Genomic DNA, 23,000 nt, shown 5'->3' with positions numbered 1-23,000 from the left:
GTGTTCCTTTTTATGGCTGAAAAATATTCCCATTGTATATATGTACCACAACTTCTTTATCTACTCATCTCTCAAAGATAATGTAGGTTGTATCAGATCCAGTTTGACAAAACTTTAGAAAAATTAAAAAGTATCCATGATAGCAAATGCTCATCTTAGTGCAGTATACACAGTGATTATCTATTCTTTACAAATAAAATGCAACTTATTTTCCTCTTTTGGATAGTGTTAAGGGCAAAGATACAATAAGATTTTATTTAAAATTAAGAGCATGACATACTATTTACAACAGCCAAAATATGGAAGAAATCTAAGTGTCCATCAATACATGAATGGATATATATGTGGTATGTATTAATATCCAGTCTTCCCAGGTAGCTCAGTGGTAAAGAATCTGCCTCCCAACACAGGACACACCAGAGACACGGGTTTGATATCTGGGTCGGCAAGATCCCCTGGAATAGGAAATGGCAACCCATTCCAGTATTCCTGCTTGTAAAATTCAATGGACAGAGGAGCCTAGCAGGCTATGCAATCCATGAGGTCACAAAAGAGTTGGACACAATTTAGCAAGTAAAACAAATGTGTGTTTATGTATATATGTGTATATGTACATATGTGTACATATACACATATGTACAACACTGATTATATATGTATATGTATACATACACACACACACACACATACATATATACAACGAAATATTACTCAGCCATAGAAAAGAATGAAATAAAGCTATTTGCAGCAACATGAATGGACCTGGAGAAGTGAAGTGAAGTAATTCAGAAAGAGAAAGACAATAAACATCATTTATATGTGGAAATTTAAAAACCAGTACAAATGAATTCTTTATAGACAGAAAACAAACTATGGTTACCAAAGGGGAAACCAACACAATATTGTAAATCAACTAACATAATTTTGTATATCAACTATATTTCAATTAAAAAATTTTTTAATAGCTGAACTTCTAAAAAATACTTCAATAAAATTTTTTTAAAATAAGAGCATTAGATACTCTATAGAAAAGTAATCCTCCATAACCCAAACCTAAGAATTTATTAGGAAATATTTTTACAGAATTATACTCTTTCCTGTACATAATCTCTGTAACATATCAATGTGGCTGTTTTAGGCTAAAAGACACATGTGCATACACAAGGCAAGGGTGGGATGATTTGAGAGAATAGCACTGAAACATGTATATTACCATATGTGAAATACATCACCAGTCCAAGTTTGATGCATGAAACAGGGCACTCAAAGCTGGTGCACTGGGACAACCCTGAGGGATGGGATGGGGAAGGAGGTGGGAGAGGGGTTCAGGATGGGGGACACAGGTACACTCATGGCTGATTCATGTCAATGTATGGCAAAAACCACTACAATATTGTAATTAGCCTCCAATTAAAATAAATAAAATTTTTAAAGTATATTCAAATCACACACTAGATTATAAGAAAAATAATTGTCAAGCCCCCAAACCCCCAAATTAGGTTACAAATATATATAAATAAAGAGGAATACAAGGAAAAGGATACAGTGGTTTTAGCAAGTTTGGCCCAAAAGATCAATTCCACATATATTTACAATGTAAGAGATACACCAAATAAGGTCCAAGGAGTGAAAAGGAGTCTTTCAAGAAGTAAACCTCTCTGCCCAGATCTCTCCTCCATTCCTCGAGTGCTTTTTCCCCAACAAGGAAGGGGAAGCTCTAATCTTATCAAGTCAATTTCTACAACACTGATTATGCTGCTCCTCCCCTAAGTAGGAAGTAAGAAATGACTTGATTTCAGGTCTGTTCTTTTCTTTCTCTCTTTCTCTGTATGCTAGTGATTGCTATGAGTTATGGTAGTTGGGCATTAAATAATAAAATTCCAAGAACTGGAATTAGACATAACAGAAATATAGGAGGTACTAATTATACTTTAGTACTGCAGTCCATAGGGTCAAAGAGTCAGAGACTACTGAGTGACTGAACTGAACTATACTTTACTGATTATACTTCCTAAGTCATGAGATAACCAACTGTGTCCAAAGAAGTCTATATTGATCACTCAAAAACTAACCAAAAATTGCATTTCCATTTGGCTTTTAATTCTTTTAATGTGGCCCTTTACATACATAACAGGGTCCAGACAGTGGCAGCTTGGCAGACCAAGGTTAGACATTTCTGAGTCTTCTAATCAAATTCCTTTGAAACATCATCTTTTAATTTAAACAAAGATCAGCACTTGAATCTGGTTGCAAGGCTGTTGCCTCTTCTCTCTACCACCATTATCTTTCCCTCTCCAAGAGTTTCAATCAGAAGAGCAGATACCATGGCAATACTCTACCACTAAGGAAAATAACCATCTGTCTGACCCAAACAAGAGGGAACAGTCAGGACAATTCTCAGCATAGCTATCATTATCAGTAGCTATTCTCTTCCTCCTAGTATCCATTTGTCAAAAAGTGAACAAAGAAAATGTATTCCGTAAATTATGAGAAGGATATTCTTATCACAGAATATTTGGGTTTACAATCTAAAATTAAAAATAATCTGAATTTATACAATTCTTCTTATAAGTAACATTCACAAAGGATATACAGTTGCCTCTTGACCAATATGGGTTTGGGCTGCAATGGGTCCACTTATTTGTGGATTTTTTTCAATCGATTTTTTTTTTGGATCCACTATTGATTGAATCCTCAGATGCACCGCCACAGACAGATACAAACCAACTGTGGATATGGAGGTACTGCTGCTTCAGAGGAACTACAGACAGAGAAGAACCCAGACACAGAGGGTCAACTATAAATTAAAGGCAGATTCTTAACTGCACAGAGGGTGGGCTCACCAAGCCTGTGTTGTTCAAGTGCCAACTGTGGTTTTAGAGTCATTTATCCTAAGGAAGTGATAGTGATATCTCACCTTTTTGAACCAAATTATTAGGATTGTTCTAGCAGTTAGTGGTACAAATGTTCTTTTCTGTACTCTGTTATTTCAAACTATTTTATATCATTTCATTTTAAATGAAGTATTAAAATTACAAGGAAATAAGATACAGGCCAAATAAGAAAATGGACCCCATTCCAAAATTCAAAATAATACTTCTATCAATTTTTCATTTTGGAGACTTAGTTTCAACAAGAGAATTCTAAGAGACTCTGTTTCAAAAATATGTGAATGTTTAATTATCTTTATGTGGATAAAGTAAAATACTATCTGAAGTGAAGTGAAGTTGCTCAGTTGTGTCCGACTCTTTGCAACCCCATGGACTGTAGCCTATCAGGCTCTTCCGTCCATGGGATTTTCCAGGCAAGAGTGCTGGAGTGGATTGCCATTTCCTGCTCCAGGGGATCTTCCCAACCCAGGAATCGAACCCTGGTCTTCCACATTGCAGGCAGACGCTTTACCGTCTGAGCCACCAGGGAAGCCTAAGTACTAGCTAATATCCACTGAGCACTTAGTATATAAACAATTTACATATACTCCCAACTATATTTTAATCCTCACAACCCTATGAGGTAAATACCACTGTTATATCCCTTTTATAGATGAAGAAACTAAAGGACAGAAGAATTAAGAAACTTCTCCCACAATAATACACATGGCAGATCCAGGACTTGAACACAAGCAGTAGGACAACAAGTTTCCCTTTCCACCAGTATTCTATAATATTGAAATTTGACTGATTTTTCCAAATGTGCTCTAATACAAAATGAAATTAACTAATATCCAACCACTGTGTAAAAGCAACAATACAACATACTATTTCAAGAAACAAAGTACAAAATGAGAGGTTGTTTGTATAGTTTTCTTTCTAATATAGCTTGATTATGTTATAACAATATAGAGGTTGCAGAAGCTCAAGATATGTGAATCAATAAAAAGCAGACTGTACACTGAAGTTGCATAGTGTGTAAAGTCACACATTCTTGAACAAGATATTTAACTTCTCTAAATATCAGATGACTCAAGTGTGAAATGGAATAACAGTGCCTATCCTTGTATGATTCCTAAAAGGATCAAATGAGATAATACATATGAAAGTACAGCTCAGAGCCTAGCATGAAATAAACATATAATAAATGCTTACAAGTGATAAGTAGTAAAGGTGAGAAACTCTAAGACAATCGACACTGGTAACTGAAAACAGGAAAATGTATTATGCTTAAAAAATCATTTACAACCAGCCTTAACAGAAAAAGTAGTATTTTCTATTCTTGTATCATTCAAAATGTTTGTCTCTCTTCATTCAAAATTCTGTAAATTTCCATTTTCATTTCCAAAATTTTTACACCAGTAAACAGTATTTCTAGTTAAGAGTGTTATAAACGTCCCAATTTCAACCTCTAGCTATTTATACAACATCTTATTATTAATCTTTGTTACTCAGAAATTCTACAGCTGGTATAGTTTGCTATTGAATGAAGTAGTTTATTACTCAAAGGATGAGAATAATCAGGATATGACTTTGAATTTATGAGCACAGTCAAATTTCAAATTAATTGTGTACATGTGAACATACATGAGCAAAAGAACTTTCTCTCTGAGAAGGAGGTAAAGCTAGACTGTGTTTTTCTCTGGCAATAACTAAGGAACAAGGGTACAGCGTAAATAAGGAGCCTCAAAAGAAAAGAGGGATACAGTACAGCTAACAAGTAGAGGATAAGTCTTCAAGGAAGTTACACAGGGTTCTCAGACATTTGGTGAAGATCAAGCATAGAATGTAATTCTAATTAGAAGAGAAATTTCAGATAAGGAAAGGATAATTAACTAAATCTAAATTGTAATTGCAAAGCTTACCTTCACATCTTTAGCACATAGGAAAAAGAGATTTGAACTCAGGCAGTCTAACACCAAAGAGTTCTTAATCACTGTGCTAATACAAAATTACATGGATAATTACCTTAAGAATTAGCATTTTTCAACCTGAAGATTAATTTAAAATCTAATATAATAAATATATTCTAACATAAAAAAATGGCATGTTCATCTATTTTGAACACTTATACCCTCAATCTTACAATACCCTTTTCTGCATAAGAAGATGTTTTTCAATATTCTATAGTAATGAAAGACACAATTTACAATTCCCTTAGATACATACATTGGTGTTTATTATTCTACAGCACTGAGGGTAGGAAAAGTCTGTTTCCCTCACTGGCTTAGAAGCAGCCATTAAAATAAAAAGCTATAATTTCCAAGATTGCTCACTTTTCTGCTGATATTAGTAAGGCTGGGGGCACCAAGCAGGAAGTTCACAGAGCCTTTCAAGCTTCTGCTTTCAGGAGAACACAGAATGCCAAATGGAAAAAGACCAAATCATTAGGGAAAACATTTTATTTCCAAGCTTCTAAAATAGTATTAAAAACAGTAAGGAAAAAATGCAAATTATAAAGTAGTATGATGGCACATCAGTCACCGCACCCTAACAAGCCCTTTCAGCACTCAGTGCTAATTGCCGAAACACTGAAATAAAGTGATGTTTCAATTATGTGGTTTTAAACAATGACAGGTTTAAGATCCACCTGATTAAAATCCATTCACACCAATGTAATGGCATATCATAAGATAACTGGCTAACAATTTCTGCAAATGGCAATTGTTGACATCTTTCTTCCACACACATAAATGTTGTGCTGAAGAGGGGAATAAATGTTCTTTTCTACCTTTCTTTTATGATGGGTTGTAGAAGCATCCATCTCTTCCTCTCCTATATTATCAATTTGTGAAGTTGGACTACAATTCATTCTCTCTTCTTCTTGCCTCTGGAGCCTGTCTGCTACAGCCTGGATAGCTTCTGTCCATTCTTCCCTATAAAAACAAGAAAAAAATTCCCATTAATAAAGAATTGTAAATGATGCAAATATTTCTCTTCTATAAAGTATAAAGTCAACACAGAGTCTATTTCAAAATAGTGCATATCCCTCACCGTAACTCGAAAATGAAGTTGATCCTAGAAGTATTTTACATTACAGGCCTAAAGTTTTTATCAATACTAGCATTTATTTGGAGCTAAAAAGAAGAAGAAGAGGAGGAGGAGAAGATGATGATTGTAAGAAAACAGTAAAAATTATTTAAAAGTATGATTAAATCTTAATCATCTGTACACATCTGTAAGTCCATCACTGACATACTCAGTTTCTCTATTAAGGTCCAACAGAGGGAGCTGATATAACTATGGCTGATGTGTGTTGTTGGACAGCAGAAACCAACACAACATTGTAAAGCAATTTTCCCCCAATTAAAATAAATTTTTAAAAAAGTTCGAAAAACTTTTCAAAGGCAAAATCTATTCCCAGATCATAGGTAAGTTTCTTTTTAAAAAACTGATAGGCAGTTTGTAGCTTAAATAATAGGATATAGGAGCAGTAATATGAGGCTTTTACTTTTGACAGTTGTGCTATCAGATAAAGGATCATGCACTTTCATATACAATTTGTATAAAATCAGTCTGTGGATTTCATAAGACAAACTTTGCTAGAATTCTAAGTGGAACTACATTAAATCTATAGATCAATCTGGAGGAAACTGGTACCTTAATAAATTAAGTCTTCTAATCCATGAACATGGTATAGCTCTCTATTTATTTAGATCTTTAATTATCCAATGCAATGTTTGTAAATTTCTGTGAAAATGTCTTGCAAACCATAAACTAAATTTATTTCTAAGTATTCTTTTATGCTATTGTGGAGGTTTAAATTTTTTTTTATTTTCAAATTTTTTGGTTAGTATTTAGAAATACAATTGCTTTTGGTATGATGACCATATATTCTATAGCCTTAATAAATTCATTTACTAGTTCTAATAGCTTTTATTGTTTTGGATATTCCACACATGCAACCACATGATCCATAAAGGAGAGCAATTTACTTCCTCCTTTTCAATGTGTTTCCCTTTTATTTCTTTGCCCTGTAATGGTCTAGAGCAGACCATCAGTACAATATTAGATAAAAGTGGTGAGAGCAGACATTCTTATTTTGTTCCAGATCTTAAGGGAGAAAGTATCAAGTCTTTTACCTCTGAATATTATATAAGTTGTAGTTTGTTTGTAGATACACTTAATCAAATTGATTAAGTTCCCTTCCATTCCTAACCAGTTGAGTGTTTTTGTTATGAAAGGGTGTTGGGAGGTTTTCAAACACTTTTTCTGCACCTGTTGAAATGACCATGTCATTTCTCTTTTCTAATACAGTGAATTTAGTTGGATGATTTTCAGATTTAATACAACTGAATTATATGATAAACTCCATTTAGTCATAATGTATGACCTTTTTTACGTATTTTCTTGAATCTGGTTTGTCAAAACTTTGTTAAGAAATTTTGCATTCACTATAGTAACAAGTATACTGGGCTATAGTTCTTTCTTCTTTTTTTGATCAATATTTTTATTAAAGTACAGCTGATTTACAATACTAATTATTACCATACAGCCAAGTTGATTCAGTTTTTTATATATATATATATATATATACACACACACACACATTCTTTTTTAATATATTCTTTTCCATCATGGTTTATCATGGATATTGAACCCACTTCTCTACGTTGTAGAGCAAGGCCATTATATATATAAAAGCTGACATCTGCTACCCCCAACCTCCCATTCTATCCCTTCCCCAACTTCGTCCCCCTTGGCAACCAACAGGCTGTTCTCTAGGTTCACGATTCTGTTTTTGTTTCACAGACAGGTTCATTTGTGTCATATTTTAAATTTCACACATAAGTGATATCATACAATATTTGTCTCTTTCTGACTTACTTCACTTAGTATGACAATCTCTAGTTATACCCATGTTGCTGCAAATGGCATTATTCCATTCTTTTTCATGGGTAAGTTATATTCCATTGCAAAACCGCACCACATATTCTTTATGCATTCGTATGTCAATGGACATTTAGTTGTTTCTCTGTTTTAGCTACTTGGAATAGAGCTCTTATGAACATAGAGGTGTATGTATCTTTTTGAATTATAGTTTTGTATGTATATATGCCCAGGAGTGAGATTGCTATATCATATGCTAATTATATTTTTAGACTTCTGAGGAATCTCCATACTGTTTTCCACAGTGGCTGCAACAACTTACATTCCTACTAATAGTAGAGGAGGGCTCCCATTCCTCCACACCCTCTCCAGCATTTGTTATTTGTACACTGTTAATGATAGCGTTCTGACTTGGGGGAGGTAACTCACTGTAGTTTTGATTTGTTATTTCTCTAGTGATATTGAGCATCTTCTCAAGTGCCTATTGGTCATCTGTATTTCTTCTTTGGAGAAAAGTCTATTTATGTCTTCTGCTCATTTTTCAATTGGACGGTTGTTTCTTTGTTGTTGAGTTATATGAGTTGTTTCTATATTTTGGAAATTAAGCCCTTATTGATTACATTGTTTGCAAGTATTTTCTACCTGGCCTGGACTTTGGTTTGCTGGAAAGGTTTTGTTTTTGTTACTTTGTTTTTAACTGATTCCATTTCAATTACTAGTAACTGGTCTGTTCATATACTCCTTTCTGATTGGTTCAGTCTTAGAAGATTGCACATTTCTATTAATTAATCCATTTCTTCTGGGTTATTCATTTTACTGGTGTAAAATTGTCCATAGTATCTCTTATGATCCTTTCTTTTACTGTGGATTTGGTTGTAATGTCTCCCCTTTCATATCAAATTTTATTTTGGCCTTTTCTCTTTTTTTTCTTGATGAGTCTGTCTAAAGGATTTTCAATTTTGTTTACCTTTTCAAGGAACCAGCTTTTAGTTTCACTGATATTTTCTAGTGTTTTTTTTTAGCCTCTATTTTATTCATTTATACTCCAGTCTTTATTGTCTCTTTCTACTAACTTCAGGTTCTGTTTATTCCTTATTCTTCTATTCCTAGTTTTCTAAAAAGTAGTCTGATATTATTGGAAGAACGGCAAACTAGATATTTTAAAGCATTAAGATATGGCTTAAGTCCAGCTTTGCGAACATAAACAGCAAAATCAATCACTGTTTCAATGGGATGTTACAATCCACTAAGAATAATATTTCCAAAGACTATGTATTGACATGGGAAAAGTTTCATTCATTCAGCCAGTCAACAAACATTGTGTCAGATCTTCGACTACATGCTAAAGATAAAATAATGAGCAAGGAAGATAGGATACTTGCTAGTCAAGACTGTTACAATCAAGAGAGAAAAAGGCAATCAAAGATTACAGTGGAGACAAACTTGATACAGAGGATACAAGGAGATACGTAAGCATGCAGCAGGGAGTCCTACCCCATCTATAAGAATAAGAGAAGGTTTTGTAGGAAATGTGACGTTTTAAGCTCAGATCTGAAAGGTACAAGGTAATGGGCTCAACCATGGTTATGAGTAGAGATATAAGAAAACTGAGGATCCAACATATAGCAATGCATAGGGAAGACAGGGGTATGTGGGAAGGGAGGGCATATCAAATTTTATGTATACCAAAGACCTTTACACATCTGCACTGGGTCAGATGGAAAGTATATTAAAGAAAATATTATCAGACCCTAAGTCTGGTTATCAAATTAGAATTCTGAGTAATTTTTCATTCTTTTCTATATTTCCTAAAGTAATCAATCATACTTTATTACTTACCATTTATTGACAAAAAAGTGTTACTAAAATAATACTTCACCACGTTTGAGGAAGAGTTTTTTGTTTTAAATTTTAAACAAGTCTCTTAGGACCTAATTCGTTCACTGGAAAAATAAGGCTAATAACATTGAACTTCACAAAGTTCCTGATTTGGGTCAAATATGGTAACATGTGTAGAAAAATTATTTTGTGGTTGTTGGATTTAACTAGTATCAGAGCCACCAGATAAAAGAATATTAAGATAGAATTCAAGTATAGTAGATCAGGAGGATGACATGCGGCCCTGATGTTGGTGTGCTACTTACTAATATCCCTCTCTTTAGCAATGATGACATTTAATACCAATCACACCTGATGCTTTTCCCTCACTGAGCGTAACCCAAACTCAGAATCCTTCTCAGCATAACATTCTGGGAAGCCACTTGCATAAATGCACATTATTTGAAACCTTTTGCCATCACCAGCCCTAGAATTCCAAACATGACCATAATCAATTACATAATTTTTAAAATGTAGTCTGGTGACCTCTTTAATTTATATTTTAAGTGTTTGGTCTTCTGTTTAAAAGTATATCTTACAGCACTTCTATAGGTTTTGATTTAATATCTTTGTAAGCCTGTCAGTTATTCATTATATCAGAAACAGAATAATTAAGGGACTACAGACTGTGTGGATCACAATAAACTGTGGAAAATTCTGAAAGAGATGGGAATACCAGACCACCTGACCTGCCTCTTGAGAAACCTGTACGCAGGTCAGGAAGCAACAGTTAGAACTGGACATGGAACAACAGACTGATTCCAAATAGGAAAAGGAGTACGTCAAGGCTGTATATTGTCACCCTGCTTATTTAATTTATATGCAGAGAAACGCTGCATATTATATCATGAGAAACGCTGAGCTGGAGGAAGCACAAGCTGGAATCAAGATTGCCGGGAGAAATATCAATAACCTCAGATATGCAGATGACACCACCTTAATGGCAGAAAGAGAAGAGGAACTAAAAAGCCTCTTGATGAAAGTGAAAGAGGAGAGTGAAAAAGTTGGCTTAAAGCTCAACATTCAGAAAACTAAGATCATGGCATCTGGTCCCATCACTTCATGGCAAATAGATGGGGAAACAGTGAAAACAGTGTCAGACTTCATTTTTTGGGGCTCCAAAATCACTGCAGATGGTGACTGCAGCCATGAAATTAAAAGACGCTTACTCCTTGGAAGGAAAGTTATGATCAACTTAGACAGCATATTAAAAAGCAGAGACATTACTTTGTCAACAAAGGTCCGTCTAGTCAAGGCTATGGTTTTTCCTGTGGTCATGTATGGATGTGAGAGTTGGACTACAAAGAAAGCTGAGCACTGAAGAATTGATGCTTTTGAACTGTGGTGTTGGAGAAGACTCTTGAGAGTCCCTTGGACTGCAAGGAAATCCAACCAATCCATCCTAAAGGAGATCAGTCCTGAGTGTTCACTGGAAGGACTGATTTTTGAAGCTGAAACTCCAATACTTTGGCCACCTGATGTGAAGAGCTGACTCATTTGAGAAGACCCTGATGCTGGGAAAGATTGAGGGCAGGAGGAGAAGGGGACGACAGAAGATGAGATGGTTGGATGACATCACCGACTCAATGGACATGAGTTTTGGTAAACTCCGGGAGTTGGTGATGGACAGGGAGGCCTGGCGTGCTGCGGTCCATGAGGTCGCAAAGAGTTGGACATGACTGAGCAACTGAACTGAACAGCATTTTACCAATATATTTACAAGTGGTCAAGTCAGATATGCATACATCTTTAGACTGACTACTGCTGTTTCACAAAATAGAAAAAAATGAGTTTCTTACCTTTCCTCTGGAGTATCTACGTGAAATGTTCTCTCTATAACAGTGGTCCACTGGAGACATCTGATAATAAATGTGTTTGGCTTTGGTCGTTCTGTTTTCATTAACTGGCATTCTAGAAACAAAATAAAATGCCTCTTTGAATATACTTATATTTAAACAAGTAAATAGTTGAGAACTACACAGTTTCATTCTAAACAAACCACTGCAACTTCATAGATTTCTATGGATCTCACTCAAGGTTGTTCAAAATCTGACTTCAGTATTCCTTTCTAATCTTTTGCCCATTCTGGTCACATGCCCAGCTAAATTGGACTATTAAACTCTCCCACTGCTTATTTAACTTATATTCAGAGTACATCATGAGAAACGCTGGGCTGGAAGAAGCACAAGCTGGAGTCAAGATTGCCTGGAGAAATATCAATAATCTCAGATACGCTAATGACACCACCCTTATGGCAGAAAGTGAAGAGGAACTCAAAAACCTCTTGATGAAAGTGAAAGAGGAGAGTGAAAAAGTTGGCTTAAAGCTTCAACATTCAGAAAACGAAGATCATGGCATCTGGTCCCATCACTTCATGGGAAATAGATGAGGAAACAGTGGAAACAGTGTCAGACTTCATTTTTTGGGGCTCCAAAATCACTGCAGATGGTGACTGCAGCCATGAAATTAAAAGACGCTTACTCCTTGGAATGAAAGTTATGACCAACCTAGATAGCATATTCCAAAGCAGAGACATTACTTTGCCAACAAAGGTCCGTCTAGTCAAGGCTATGGTTTTTCCAGTAGTCATGTATGGATGTGAGAGTTGGACTGTGAAGAAAGCTGAGAGCCAAAGAATTGATGCTTTTGAACTGTGGTGTTAGAGAAAACTCTTGAGAGTCCCTTGGACTGCAAGGAGATCCAACCAGTCCATTCTAAAGGAGATCAGTCCTGGGTGTTCTTTGGAAGGAATGAAGCTGGGGCTGAAACTCCAGTACTTTGGCCACCTCATGCAAAGAGTTGACTCATTGGAAAAGACTCTGATGCTGGGATGGATTAGGGGCAGGAGGAAAAGGGGATGGCAGAGGATGAGATGGCTGGATGGCATCACCGACTTGATGGACATGGGTTTGGGTGAACTCTGGGAGTTGGTGATGGACAGGGAGGCCTGGCATGCTGTGATTCATGGGGTCGCAAAGAGTCGGTCATGACTGAGCAACTGAACTGAACTGAACTGAAACTCTCCCTAAATACATCTTGCTCTTTCCTGTATCTATACCACTGCTCCAGCTAATACTATTATTCGGAATGTTTCCTATTTGTTTTATCCCTAGGCATATCCAATTGTCAAAAGAATACTTGTCCTCTAAGGTATCAAATTATACTCCTTCCATGAAGCCTTTTATAAAAACCTAGTCTAGACTGACCATTCCCCACCCTATATTCTTATAACATTATCACTACATTCCCCACCCTATATTCTCATTACTTATTATTGTACCTCTCATTTTCACTTAGCACAGAGTATCTAATATTATAATTTTTAAGATGATATTCTTATGCCTACCTAAATTATAAGCCTTTGACAGTATGTACCCCCTAAAACTCTAGAGTCATCTAGGGTCAGTCAGTCACAGAGTGATAAGTTCTGTCAAGAATTATCTATGAAGACTTCAAAGAAAAGAAGCATACTGTAGTGGCTAAAAGCATGGATTTTTAAAACTACAGAGCCTGGATACGATCTTTTTTTCCTACCATTAACTCTGTAACTTTAGACAAGTTGATTCATTTGTCTGGTCTTTAAGTATTAAATGGGGAAACAATAAGAGTACCTACATCATAAAAGTGATGTGGGGATTAATAATGACAATGTTGGTTGCTCAGTCATGTCCGACTCTTTGCGACCCCATGGATTATAACCCACCAGGCTCCTCTATCTATGGAATTCTTCAGGTGACAATACTGGAGTGGGTAGCCATTCCCTTCTCCAGGGGATCTTCCCAAGCCAGGAATCAAACCTGGGTCTCCTGCAATGGCAGGATGGTTCTTTACCATCTGGACCATCAGGGGATTAATAATGAGTACATTTAATAGTGTAGTGTATGACACATACTAAGTTTTCAATAAATGTTAGCTGATATTATTACATATACACCTGAACTTCTCTGGTGACTCATATAGTAAAGAGTCTGTCTGCAATGAAGGACACCCAGGTTCGATCCCTGGGTCGGGAAGATCCCCTAATGGCTACCCACTCAAGTATTCTGCCTAGAGAATCCCATGGACAGAGAAGTCCAGTGGGCTACCATCTGGTATTGGACAACATGAGTGAATAGGATAGGGTTGTCCACTGACATTTTTCTCTTAAAAGAAACTAATTTACCCCTAGTTGACAAACTCAACAGTGTTTTCTCAGTGCGTATCTGTTTTGTGCTGGTTTCATCATTAGCAACTATCAACTACATGGGTCTTTATAGGATAAAGTCATTAATCACACTGGACCAATTCTTTACTCTTCACACTAAAAGAGATAATTCATCAAGGGTCTCCGCTTTTTTTTTCCCTCTTTTCTAACAAGTTTTTATGGTCTCAGCCAAATTTCTTTCCATCTTGGATCTCTGTTTTATGATACACATGCCTAAGTATAGAATGTTTATTTCCAGCTGGTAGAATTACTGGAACCACACCCAAAACCCAACCTACTATTTTTCCCTCTAAATCTGTTCTTAGACCTGGCTTTCCTAATTTTTCCATCATTCAAACTGAAAACATGGGTGACCTTCCTTTTTGATACTGGGAGCATATAACATTACTTTTCCATTGATGCTACTGTACTTCAGGTTCTCACCACCCAATGCCTAAACCTCCCCAGGTGCCATAAAACTGGATTTCCTCCTTAGAGATGTGGAAAGGCCAGATAATTTACTTAAATATAGAAACTGTAGTCTGAGAGACATCTGAACTCAATCAAAATTAAACTCCTGATTTCTCCCACTCTTGCTCCCCTTGCCAACCTCCTAACTGTAGCTTTCTCTATCTCAGATGATGGCACCTCCAGCCTTTCAGCTGCTCAAGTCAAAAACCTTGGGATCATCTTTAAGTCCCTTCTTCTCTCACATCTCACTCTGGAAATCCTGTTGACTCCGCTTTCAAGATATATTAGTATCACTTCACACTTCCTCCACTATCTTGGAACAAGCCATCATTGTCTCTGACATGAATATTCCCAAAACCCTAGACCAGTTCTCCTCTGCCCTTCTCTGCAGACACCTACAGTCAGAAACCTTAAAATGAACAACTGCAAAAAAAAAAAAAAACAGCAATGTTTTCAGTTCACTGACAACAGATCATCCAAAGGCCTTTAGATGATCAGTAAGGGTCCTACACGATCTGGACCTCCAACCCGTCCCACCGAAGTTTCTCACCTCTTCCCCTAGTACTCTCTTTCAGGTCACTCTGCCAACTACCCTGCCACCCTGCACTTCCTCCACAATGCACTGCAGTCTCTGCCTTTAGGGTTTTTCATCTAGTCGTGCCTCTGCTGGGTATTCTTACCCTTACACAACCCCCTAGCTAACTCCCTCATTTCCTTCAAGTCTTAAATCTGAAAACCTTCACAGTGAAGCCTGCCTCAACCATGATGTTCAATGCTGAAATCTGTATCCTTTTCCCAGGACTCTCCAACCCCTCTCACCTGCTCTACTTTTTATTTCTCATAGCATGTTTCCATCTTTGTTCCTATGAGATGACTTATTTTTTATTTACTGTTTGTTTCTTCAACTAGAATGTAAGCTCTAGTAACATATTCCTAGTACCCAGAACTGTGCCTAACATATAGCAGACACTCAGTAAATATTTTCCAAGTGAGTGAATTCTGACAGTAATAATCAACAAGAAGGTAATTTTGATGATACAGGAAAGAGAAGAAAATTTCTGGTGCAACTTCCTTATATAGTCAAGAAGGGAAAGGATTCACTGAACAAGTATGGGACTGGCTGTAGTCAGGAGTACACAGAATTTAGTGATGGGACTGGAGAGAAGATTGGGTAAAGGAGTCCAAATGCAGTTAGGGGTATAGATGAAAGTAGGAGCTAATAGAGATTATCTGCTCATTGCTTCCATTTTTTCCAATGAATCAGGATGTAAAGCCATCCTTAAGAATTAGGTTGGATGAGGATGCACTGGGGCTTTGAGAAAAGAGAAGATATGTAATAGCCTTGTAGAAGCAAACAGACAGGTAAATAAATACCCATGACTGCTAAATGGCATTAAGGGTCCAATGGAACTTAATGGGGCTTCCCAGGTGGCGCTAGTGGTAAAGAACCCACCTGGCAATGCAGGAGATGTGGGTTCCATTTCTTGGTCAGGAAGATCTCTTGGAATTTAAAGTACCACAGGGGATCATATTTTTCCCCAGATATATTCAGCTGCATGGGTACAGATGGGGAACACAGAGGATCGGATTTAAGCAAAGCCATAATTTAACTAAGTAAGTTTGAGAACGCAGGAAAGTGAAACAGAATACAGGATGCAAGACAAGGGAATGGTTGCAATTATCAACTAAGGAACTAAAAGGAGGGAAGTGAGAACTTGGTGGTGTGGAAAATAATAAAAAGGTAGCAGAATCGACAGATCATAAAATCTATTATCTCACAGTTAAATAATTAATAACAATGTTAAATACTGTCTGAAATATGAATGTTAAAATATCAGTGTGCTAATTTATTTTTTTGTCTGAAATACAAAAGTTTTAAAACACCAAAGATATCATGCAATTTATAACAATAAAGAACCACACAATTTCGCCCAACTTACTCTGCCTATATGGTACAGACTCAATTTGATTCTCTTTGCTCCTTCCTCTTTCCTTCTTTATAAAATTTCTTTCATTCTTCCAGCCAATGATTTACTGTACTATCTTAGAGATGTTTGCTGCTGCTAAGTCGCTTCAGTCGTGTCCAACTCTGTGCGACCCCATAGACGGCAGCCCACCAGGCTTCCCCGTCCCTGGGATTCTCCAGGCAAGAACACTGGAGTGGGTTGCCAGTGCCTTCTCCAATGCATGAAAGTGAAAAGTGAAAGTGAAGTCGCTCAGTCGTGTCCAACTCTTAGCGACCCCATGGACTGCAGCCCACCAGGCTCCTCCATCCATGGGATTTTCCAGGCAAGGATATTGGAGTGGGGTGCCATTGCCTTCTCCATAGAGATGTTTAAGTAATGTTAACTTGATGTTCCAGTTAGACGGATTAAATAAAAGTTAGGAACTGTGTGCACAACTCTTCCTCAAGCATCTACAAGAGTGTCAGCACATAAGGGTACATAGTAAACACCTGATGATTGAGTAACTGACTAACAGGCTTTCAATGTAAAGAATGCAGAACAGACTCTTAAGAAGAGGGACAGTCCTGATGGAAAACTCAAGAGTGAACTAAGGAGTAAAGGGAGAGAGGAAGAACAGAAAAGAAAAGAAAGAATGTCCAATCTAAAGGCTACCTATTTCCGTTTCTGTTATGTTTTCCATTGTAGTCATGTCAAGGTAACTAAGATAATGGACCTGAAAACTAGAATGCCAGACTCAAATCCAGGCTCATCACCTACTATCAGCAGTGTTATCCTAGGCAAAGTATATTATTTCTCTCAGTCCCAAGGTTTTCTATCTTTAAAAGCACTATGAAGAATTAAACTTCAGAGGAAGCATATTTTCAACACTACACCTAAATGAAGTTTAAATGCTACAATCTAAAGAACTTTTTAAGGCTATATATGTAAACGCTATTTAAAATACTACGTATGACATTCTAAGTGGTTATCAATTACTGCAATTTATGAAAAGGATAATAGAAGTGATTAAATACCATTCCCAAGTAGACTAGTAAAAAATAATTGTTTAGGAAAGACTGAAACATTTGTATTTACGTATAAGATGGTTTTGGAAAAATATTAAAATAATAATATAATGACATAAGTAGTTATACACAAGTTGTTTTGACTAAATATGCTAAGTATTTATGAACTCAACAATATATATGAAATGCCAATTATGGGCCAATCACTATGCAAGATTCTGGGCACAGTAAGTAGAATAATGAGTAAGAAACTCTACAAGCTTACAGCACATACCAAGCTCTATTTTTAATCATTCTGTGTAACTGTAAAGTAATATTTCACTAATAGTAAAAAGGTTTTATTCAGGTCTTCTTGAGACCTCTAGTTCAACAAAAATGTTACATGTAGTTATGGACTTGAAGAATAGAAATAAACCTATATGTTACAGGTCTCAGTATTAAATACTCTATAAATGAATCCAACTTCTAAATATTATCCATTAGACTGAAACTATAAAAGAAAGAAGTGGCTACCAAGAACCAGTCCACAATAGTCAAGTGACAGGTCAACATCTGGAGAGGAGAATATTTTACCACACTCCAGGGTTTACTGCTGTGCATAAACAAATGTAATTAAACAGCTAACTCCAAACTTAAAACACTTGAAACTTTAAATTACCATACCAAAACAAGTGAGCCGGTAAGTAGAAACACTTTGGGTTATCTTATGTTAGCCATAATATGGGAACATGAACACATCACACAATTCTCTCTACAATGAAGAAAAGCAAGCCAATCAAGTTTTCAGAACACAGTGCATGTCTGAAAACACTTACTCTTTTAAAGAGGATTCTTAAAAGGGAGAGGGCTAATAAGTAAACTGGTTAATCAATACTTAGAAGAATATTTTCCTTTTAGTAAAGATTCTTAACTCAAGGTAGAACAATTCAGTTTTTGTTTTTTTTTTTAAGGAAGAAATTTTGGATAGAGAGTATAAAAAGGTATTAACCAAATGATTATCTATGATTGCGGAACAATTTAATATGGAGAAATAGACAAGCATTCTTAGATAAAATGTCAGGTAGCTAACTTTTATTATATCATAACCCATGATATTTTTATTTTTTTCAAAAAATTTTTATATTAGAGTTGATTAACAATGATGTGTTAGTTACAGGCATACAGCAAAGTGATTCAGTTAGACGCATAAGTATCCATTCTTTTTCAAATTCTTTTCCCATTTAGATTATTACAGAACATTGAGCCAAGTTCCCTGTCCTATACAGTAGGTACTTATTGGTTTGTTGTTGCTCAGTCCCTTAGCTGTGTCCAACTCTTCAGGAACCCATGAACTGCAGCACACAAGGCTGCCCTGTCCTTCATTATCTCCTGGAGTTTGCTCAAACTCAGGTCCATTGAGCTGGTGATGTTATCCAACCATTTCATCTATTGTCGCCCCATCTCTTCTCAATCAGGATCTAGTCCTTATTGGTTCAGTTCAGTTCAGTTCAGTCACTCAGTCATGTCCGACTCTTTGCGACCCCATGAATCGCCACACGCCAGGCCTCCCTGTCCATCACCAACTCCCGGAGTTCACTCAAACTCATGTCCATCAAGTCAGTGATGCCATCCAGCCATCTCATCCTCTGTCGTCCCCTTCTCCCCCTGCCCCCAATCCCTCCCAGCATCAGAGCCTTGTCCAATGAGTCAACTCTTCACATGAGGTGGCCAAAGTACTGGAGTTTCAGCTTCAGCATCAGTTCTTCCAAAGAACACCCAGGACTGATCTCCTTCAGAATGGACTGGCTGGACCTCCTTGGAGTCCAAGGGACTCTCAAGAGTCTTCTCCAACACCACAGTTCAAAAGCATCAATTCTTCGGCGCTCCGCTTTCTTTACAGTCCAACTCTCACATCCATACATGACCACTGGAAAAACCACAGCCTTGACTAGACGAACCTTTGTTGGCAAAGTAATATCTCTGCTTTTGAATATGCTATCTAGGTTGGTTATACCTTTCCTTCCAAGGAATACGCGTCTTTTAATTTCATGGCTGCAATTACCATTTGCAGTGATTTTGGAGCCCCCAAAAATGGTTACCTATTTTAAATTCACTGTATAGAAATGCAATAGATTTCTGAGTATTGATTTTGTATCCTGAAACTTTATTGAATTAATTGATGAGCTCTAGTAAAATATATTCCTGATAGCATCTTTAGGATATTCTATGTATAGTATCATGTTACATGTGAACAGTGACAGCTTTACTTCTTCTCCAAGTTGGATTCCCTTAATATCTTTTTCTTCTCTTACTGCTGTGGCTAAAACTTCCAAAAATATGTTAATAAAAGCAGCGAGAGTGAACATGCTTTTCTTGTTCTTGATCACAGACAAAATGCTTTTAGCTTTTCACTGCTTAGTATGATGTGAGGTATGTTCCCTCTATGCCCACTTTCCAGAGTTTTTATCATAAGTGGATCATTTTGTCAAAAGCTTTTCTACGTCTATTGAGATAATCATATGAATTCACTCTTCAGTTTACTGATGTAGTATATCAGACTAATTGATTTGTGGATACTGAAATACCTTTGCACCCATGGGATAAATGGGATAAATTCCATTTGCTCACCCTTTTAATGCACTGTTGGACTCAGACTGCTAGTATTTTGTTGAGGACTTCTGTGTCTATGTTTATCAATGATACTGGCCTCCAACATTCTTTTTTTGTTGTCTCTTTGTCTGGTTTTCATATCAACATGATGGTAGCCTCGTAGAATGAGTTTGAGAGTGTTCCTTCCTCTGCAATTTTTTGGAAGTTTCAGAAAGATAAGTATTAACTCTTCTGACAGAGTTCGTCTGTGAGGCCATCTAATTCTGGACTTTTGTAGGGAGTTTTCTAATCACACTTTCAATTTCCCTATTTACAATTGGTTTGTTTACATTTTTTATTTTTTCCTGGTTTAGTCTTAGGATATTGTACATTCTAAGAATTTGTCCATTTCTTCTAGGTTTTCAATTCTACTGGCATATAGTTGCTTACAGTAGTCTCTTATGATCCTTTGTCTTATATTTTTGTGGTGTCTGCTGTAACTTCTTCATTTCTAATTTTATTGATTTTAACCCTCCCCCTTCTTTTCCCAAAGAGTCTGGCTAAGGCTTTATTAATTTTGCTTACCTTTTCAAAGAACCAGCTTGACCAAGTTAAACTATAAGCTGAACCTCAAATGTTCTATCTACTTTTAGAACCACTCTGAACCACAGGTGACCAAGTTTACGCAAAGCTGTAATTATTCTGTAAACTTGAAAGCCAAATAAATAAAGGAACTGCAAGATCCCATATAAAAAATATACATACCAAAAAAAAGTTTTTGGATATCACCTGTTCAGATTTTATTTCAAAGATTAGGTCTTATTTCAAGGGTTTTAACCATTTAAATGCTAACTATATTCTTTTAAAAATAATTCTACTAACATGTGTGGAAAACAAAGGAGTAACAATATATTCTATTTAATTATTAAATCACAAAATTAAATAATGCTAACTATGAGTTATAATGACCATAAGGAGACTTTATTTTTAAAGCCCCATATTATAATACTATTACAGATATTCTTTATAAGAAGGAAAAGAATATTTCTTTCTTTTATGTAAAGCTTTTACTGTCTAGGGAGCAGAAAATCATAGCACCCAATTAAGACTCATCAACCTTAAAGAGATTTATTCATTCCACTAAGAGGAAAATAGCTTAGGTGTGGCAGCTTCCATGGTAGATTGCAAGATCAGTAGAGGATATATATACTGAGATCACTATGTGCGAGGCACTGTACTCATTAGAGGTTTCTAAATATTAACTTCATCTGAAGGCCAAACCTAAGAGCTGTTATTATCCTCCACATTATAAATGAGCAGACTGAGATTGAAACTAGCTAAATAACTTGCTCACAAACACACAGCTGGTTTAGCTTGTTTTAAGTACCTATATAAGGCTTTACCCCCAGGTCTGTCTGAAACCACATTCCATTCTTATCTGGAAAGAATACACTCTTAGGAAAACTGCCTGTAACAAGGCTGGTAATCATCTGCAGGAGGAAGGCCTGGCTGTTCCCTCCTCTGCGCCTTCCCCATACCTTGCTATGCTTGACTGTTCTCCCTTGTGTGACATCTTTTCTTCTAAAAAGAAAACCAGGATAATTTTCACTGGTAACAATGTCTGGAGAGGGAGGTAGGCCCCAATGTGTCTGCTCCTGGCTCTGAGCACACCATGGGGATGAGATGGTCAGGAATGAGAACTACTCTTAGTAGGATACTGGTCCCAGCATTTTTCGTTTCTCCAAGCAGGCATGTAGGGGAAAGGTGGATTCAGATGAGAAGCAGAAGGGAAAGAACATAGCCAGGAAGGCAGCAGAGCCTCCAGATCTTTGCACTTCTGGATGTTACATACTGCAATACCAATAAAGCTAGCTCTAATAAAATTTTTCAACTACTTATGATAAAAAAGTGAATCCCAAACTTGTACTGGTCCAACTGCATGGTTCTAGCTATTTGGGTCTGAATCATTTATCTATCACCCAGAATCAACAAACCTCTCTCCACATAAGGAAACAGAAGAGGAAAAAAAAAAGTTGTTCTCACATTTTATTTTATAACATTCAAAATTCTATAAAAGACAGGAATAAGACTAGGTTACTAACATTATATTCCACTCTATAAGAGGTTTTCACTTTATGACACATATATCAAATCCTGACATTTTCATTATCATAAACTTCACTGCTTTGTAACATGGAACACTGGTTGTAACATGGAATGCTACTTGTGGATTTAAATTGTATTTGAAATCACATGTTATGGGGAACCTCTCCTAATTCGTTGTTCTTTAATGAATATGGTCACCATAGACACCACCATTTACCAATAATACATTTTAGAGCCAACATTTTCCCCATCAACATATTTCAATTTTGTTGGTCCACCATATCCTGCTTCTTAAACAAATAAACAAACACTTCAAGAGTCTTCTAGAACAACTGTTCTCTGCACACCCTGTGCACACTTGAAATTTCAGGTAAAAACACCTTGTGGTCATTGTGGGACAATGATTAAGATAATGAAAATAACAAGAGGCATTTCCTAAAAGAGTTGTAATAGTCATGCAAACATCTAATATACCATTAGGCAAGCTAGTTTTTTTTTTTTTGGTTCTGTTGTTTGTTAGGCATACAATAGTCATGAGAGTTCAATAAGCTATTTTCTCTACTTATCTGTATCTCTGAAAATGTTTATGATAAAAAGTCAAAAATAGAAACTCCTTCGAAAATAATATTAGATTCTTTTCACAAAGTATGTATCAAAATGTCCAAGGAAATTATTTTTTTAATAAAATATGCATTTTAATATCTAAAACAAAGACCATTCCAGTAAATGAAACTCACTGAATATAAATTAAACTTCAAAATATTTCATTTGAGCACTGAAGTTTAAGTGAAGTGAAAGTCGCTCAGTCACGTTCGACTCTCTGCGAGCCCATGGACTGTAGCCCACCGGGTTCCTCTTTTCACGGAATTCTCCAGGCCAGAATACTAGAGTGGGTAGCCATTCCCTTCTCCAGGGGATCTTCCCAACCCAGGGAGTGAACCCAGGTCTCCCACACTGCAGGCAGATTCTTTACCATCTGAGCCACCAGGGAAAGGTATCACTATTAGAAAAATCAATTTATGTTGTATTAACTCTAATTTACAACTTAAATACCTCAAGCTTC

At 36.4% G+C, this 23,000-nt stretch overlaps 1 protein-coding gene across 13 annotated transcripts in view; it reads right to left on the bottom strand.

The window, feature by feature from the left end:
• The window catches only part of AKT3 (AKT serine/threonine kinase 3), a 284,036-nt gene that overhangs the window by 100,823 nt on the left and 160,213 nt on the right, over positions 1–23,000 (bottom strand). For 8 of the 13 annotated variants that reach the window (XM_055582156.1, XM_055582153.1, XM_055582155.1 and 5 more), the window contains 2 exons: positions 11,438–11,549; positions 5,662–5,806 (listed from right to left, as the gene is read on the bottom strand). In XM_055582156.1, the coding sequence (XP_055438131.1) occupies positions 5,662–5,806; positions 11,438–11,549 (257 nt within the window). Of the gene's footprint in view, positions 1–5,661; positions 5,807–11,437; positions 11,550–15,745; positions 15,845–23,000 lie in introns of all 13 variants that reach the window. The other 5 variants (XM_055582158.1, XM_055582157.1, XM_055582162.1 and 2 more) reach the window with 1 other exon arrangement.

The sequence above is a fragment of the Bubalus kerabau genome, chromosome 5 (genome assembly GCF_029407905.1).
Source record: "Bubalus kerabau isolate K-KA32 ecotype Philippines breed swamp buffalo chromosome 5, PCC_UOA_SB_1v2, whole genome shotgun sequence".
Lineage (NCBI taxonomy): Eukaryota > Metazoa > Chordata > Mammalia > Artiodactyla > Bovidae > Bubalus > Bubalus kerabau.
This window is presented reverse-complemented; position numbering and strand designations above follow the sequence as displayed.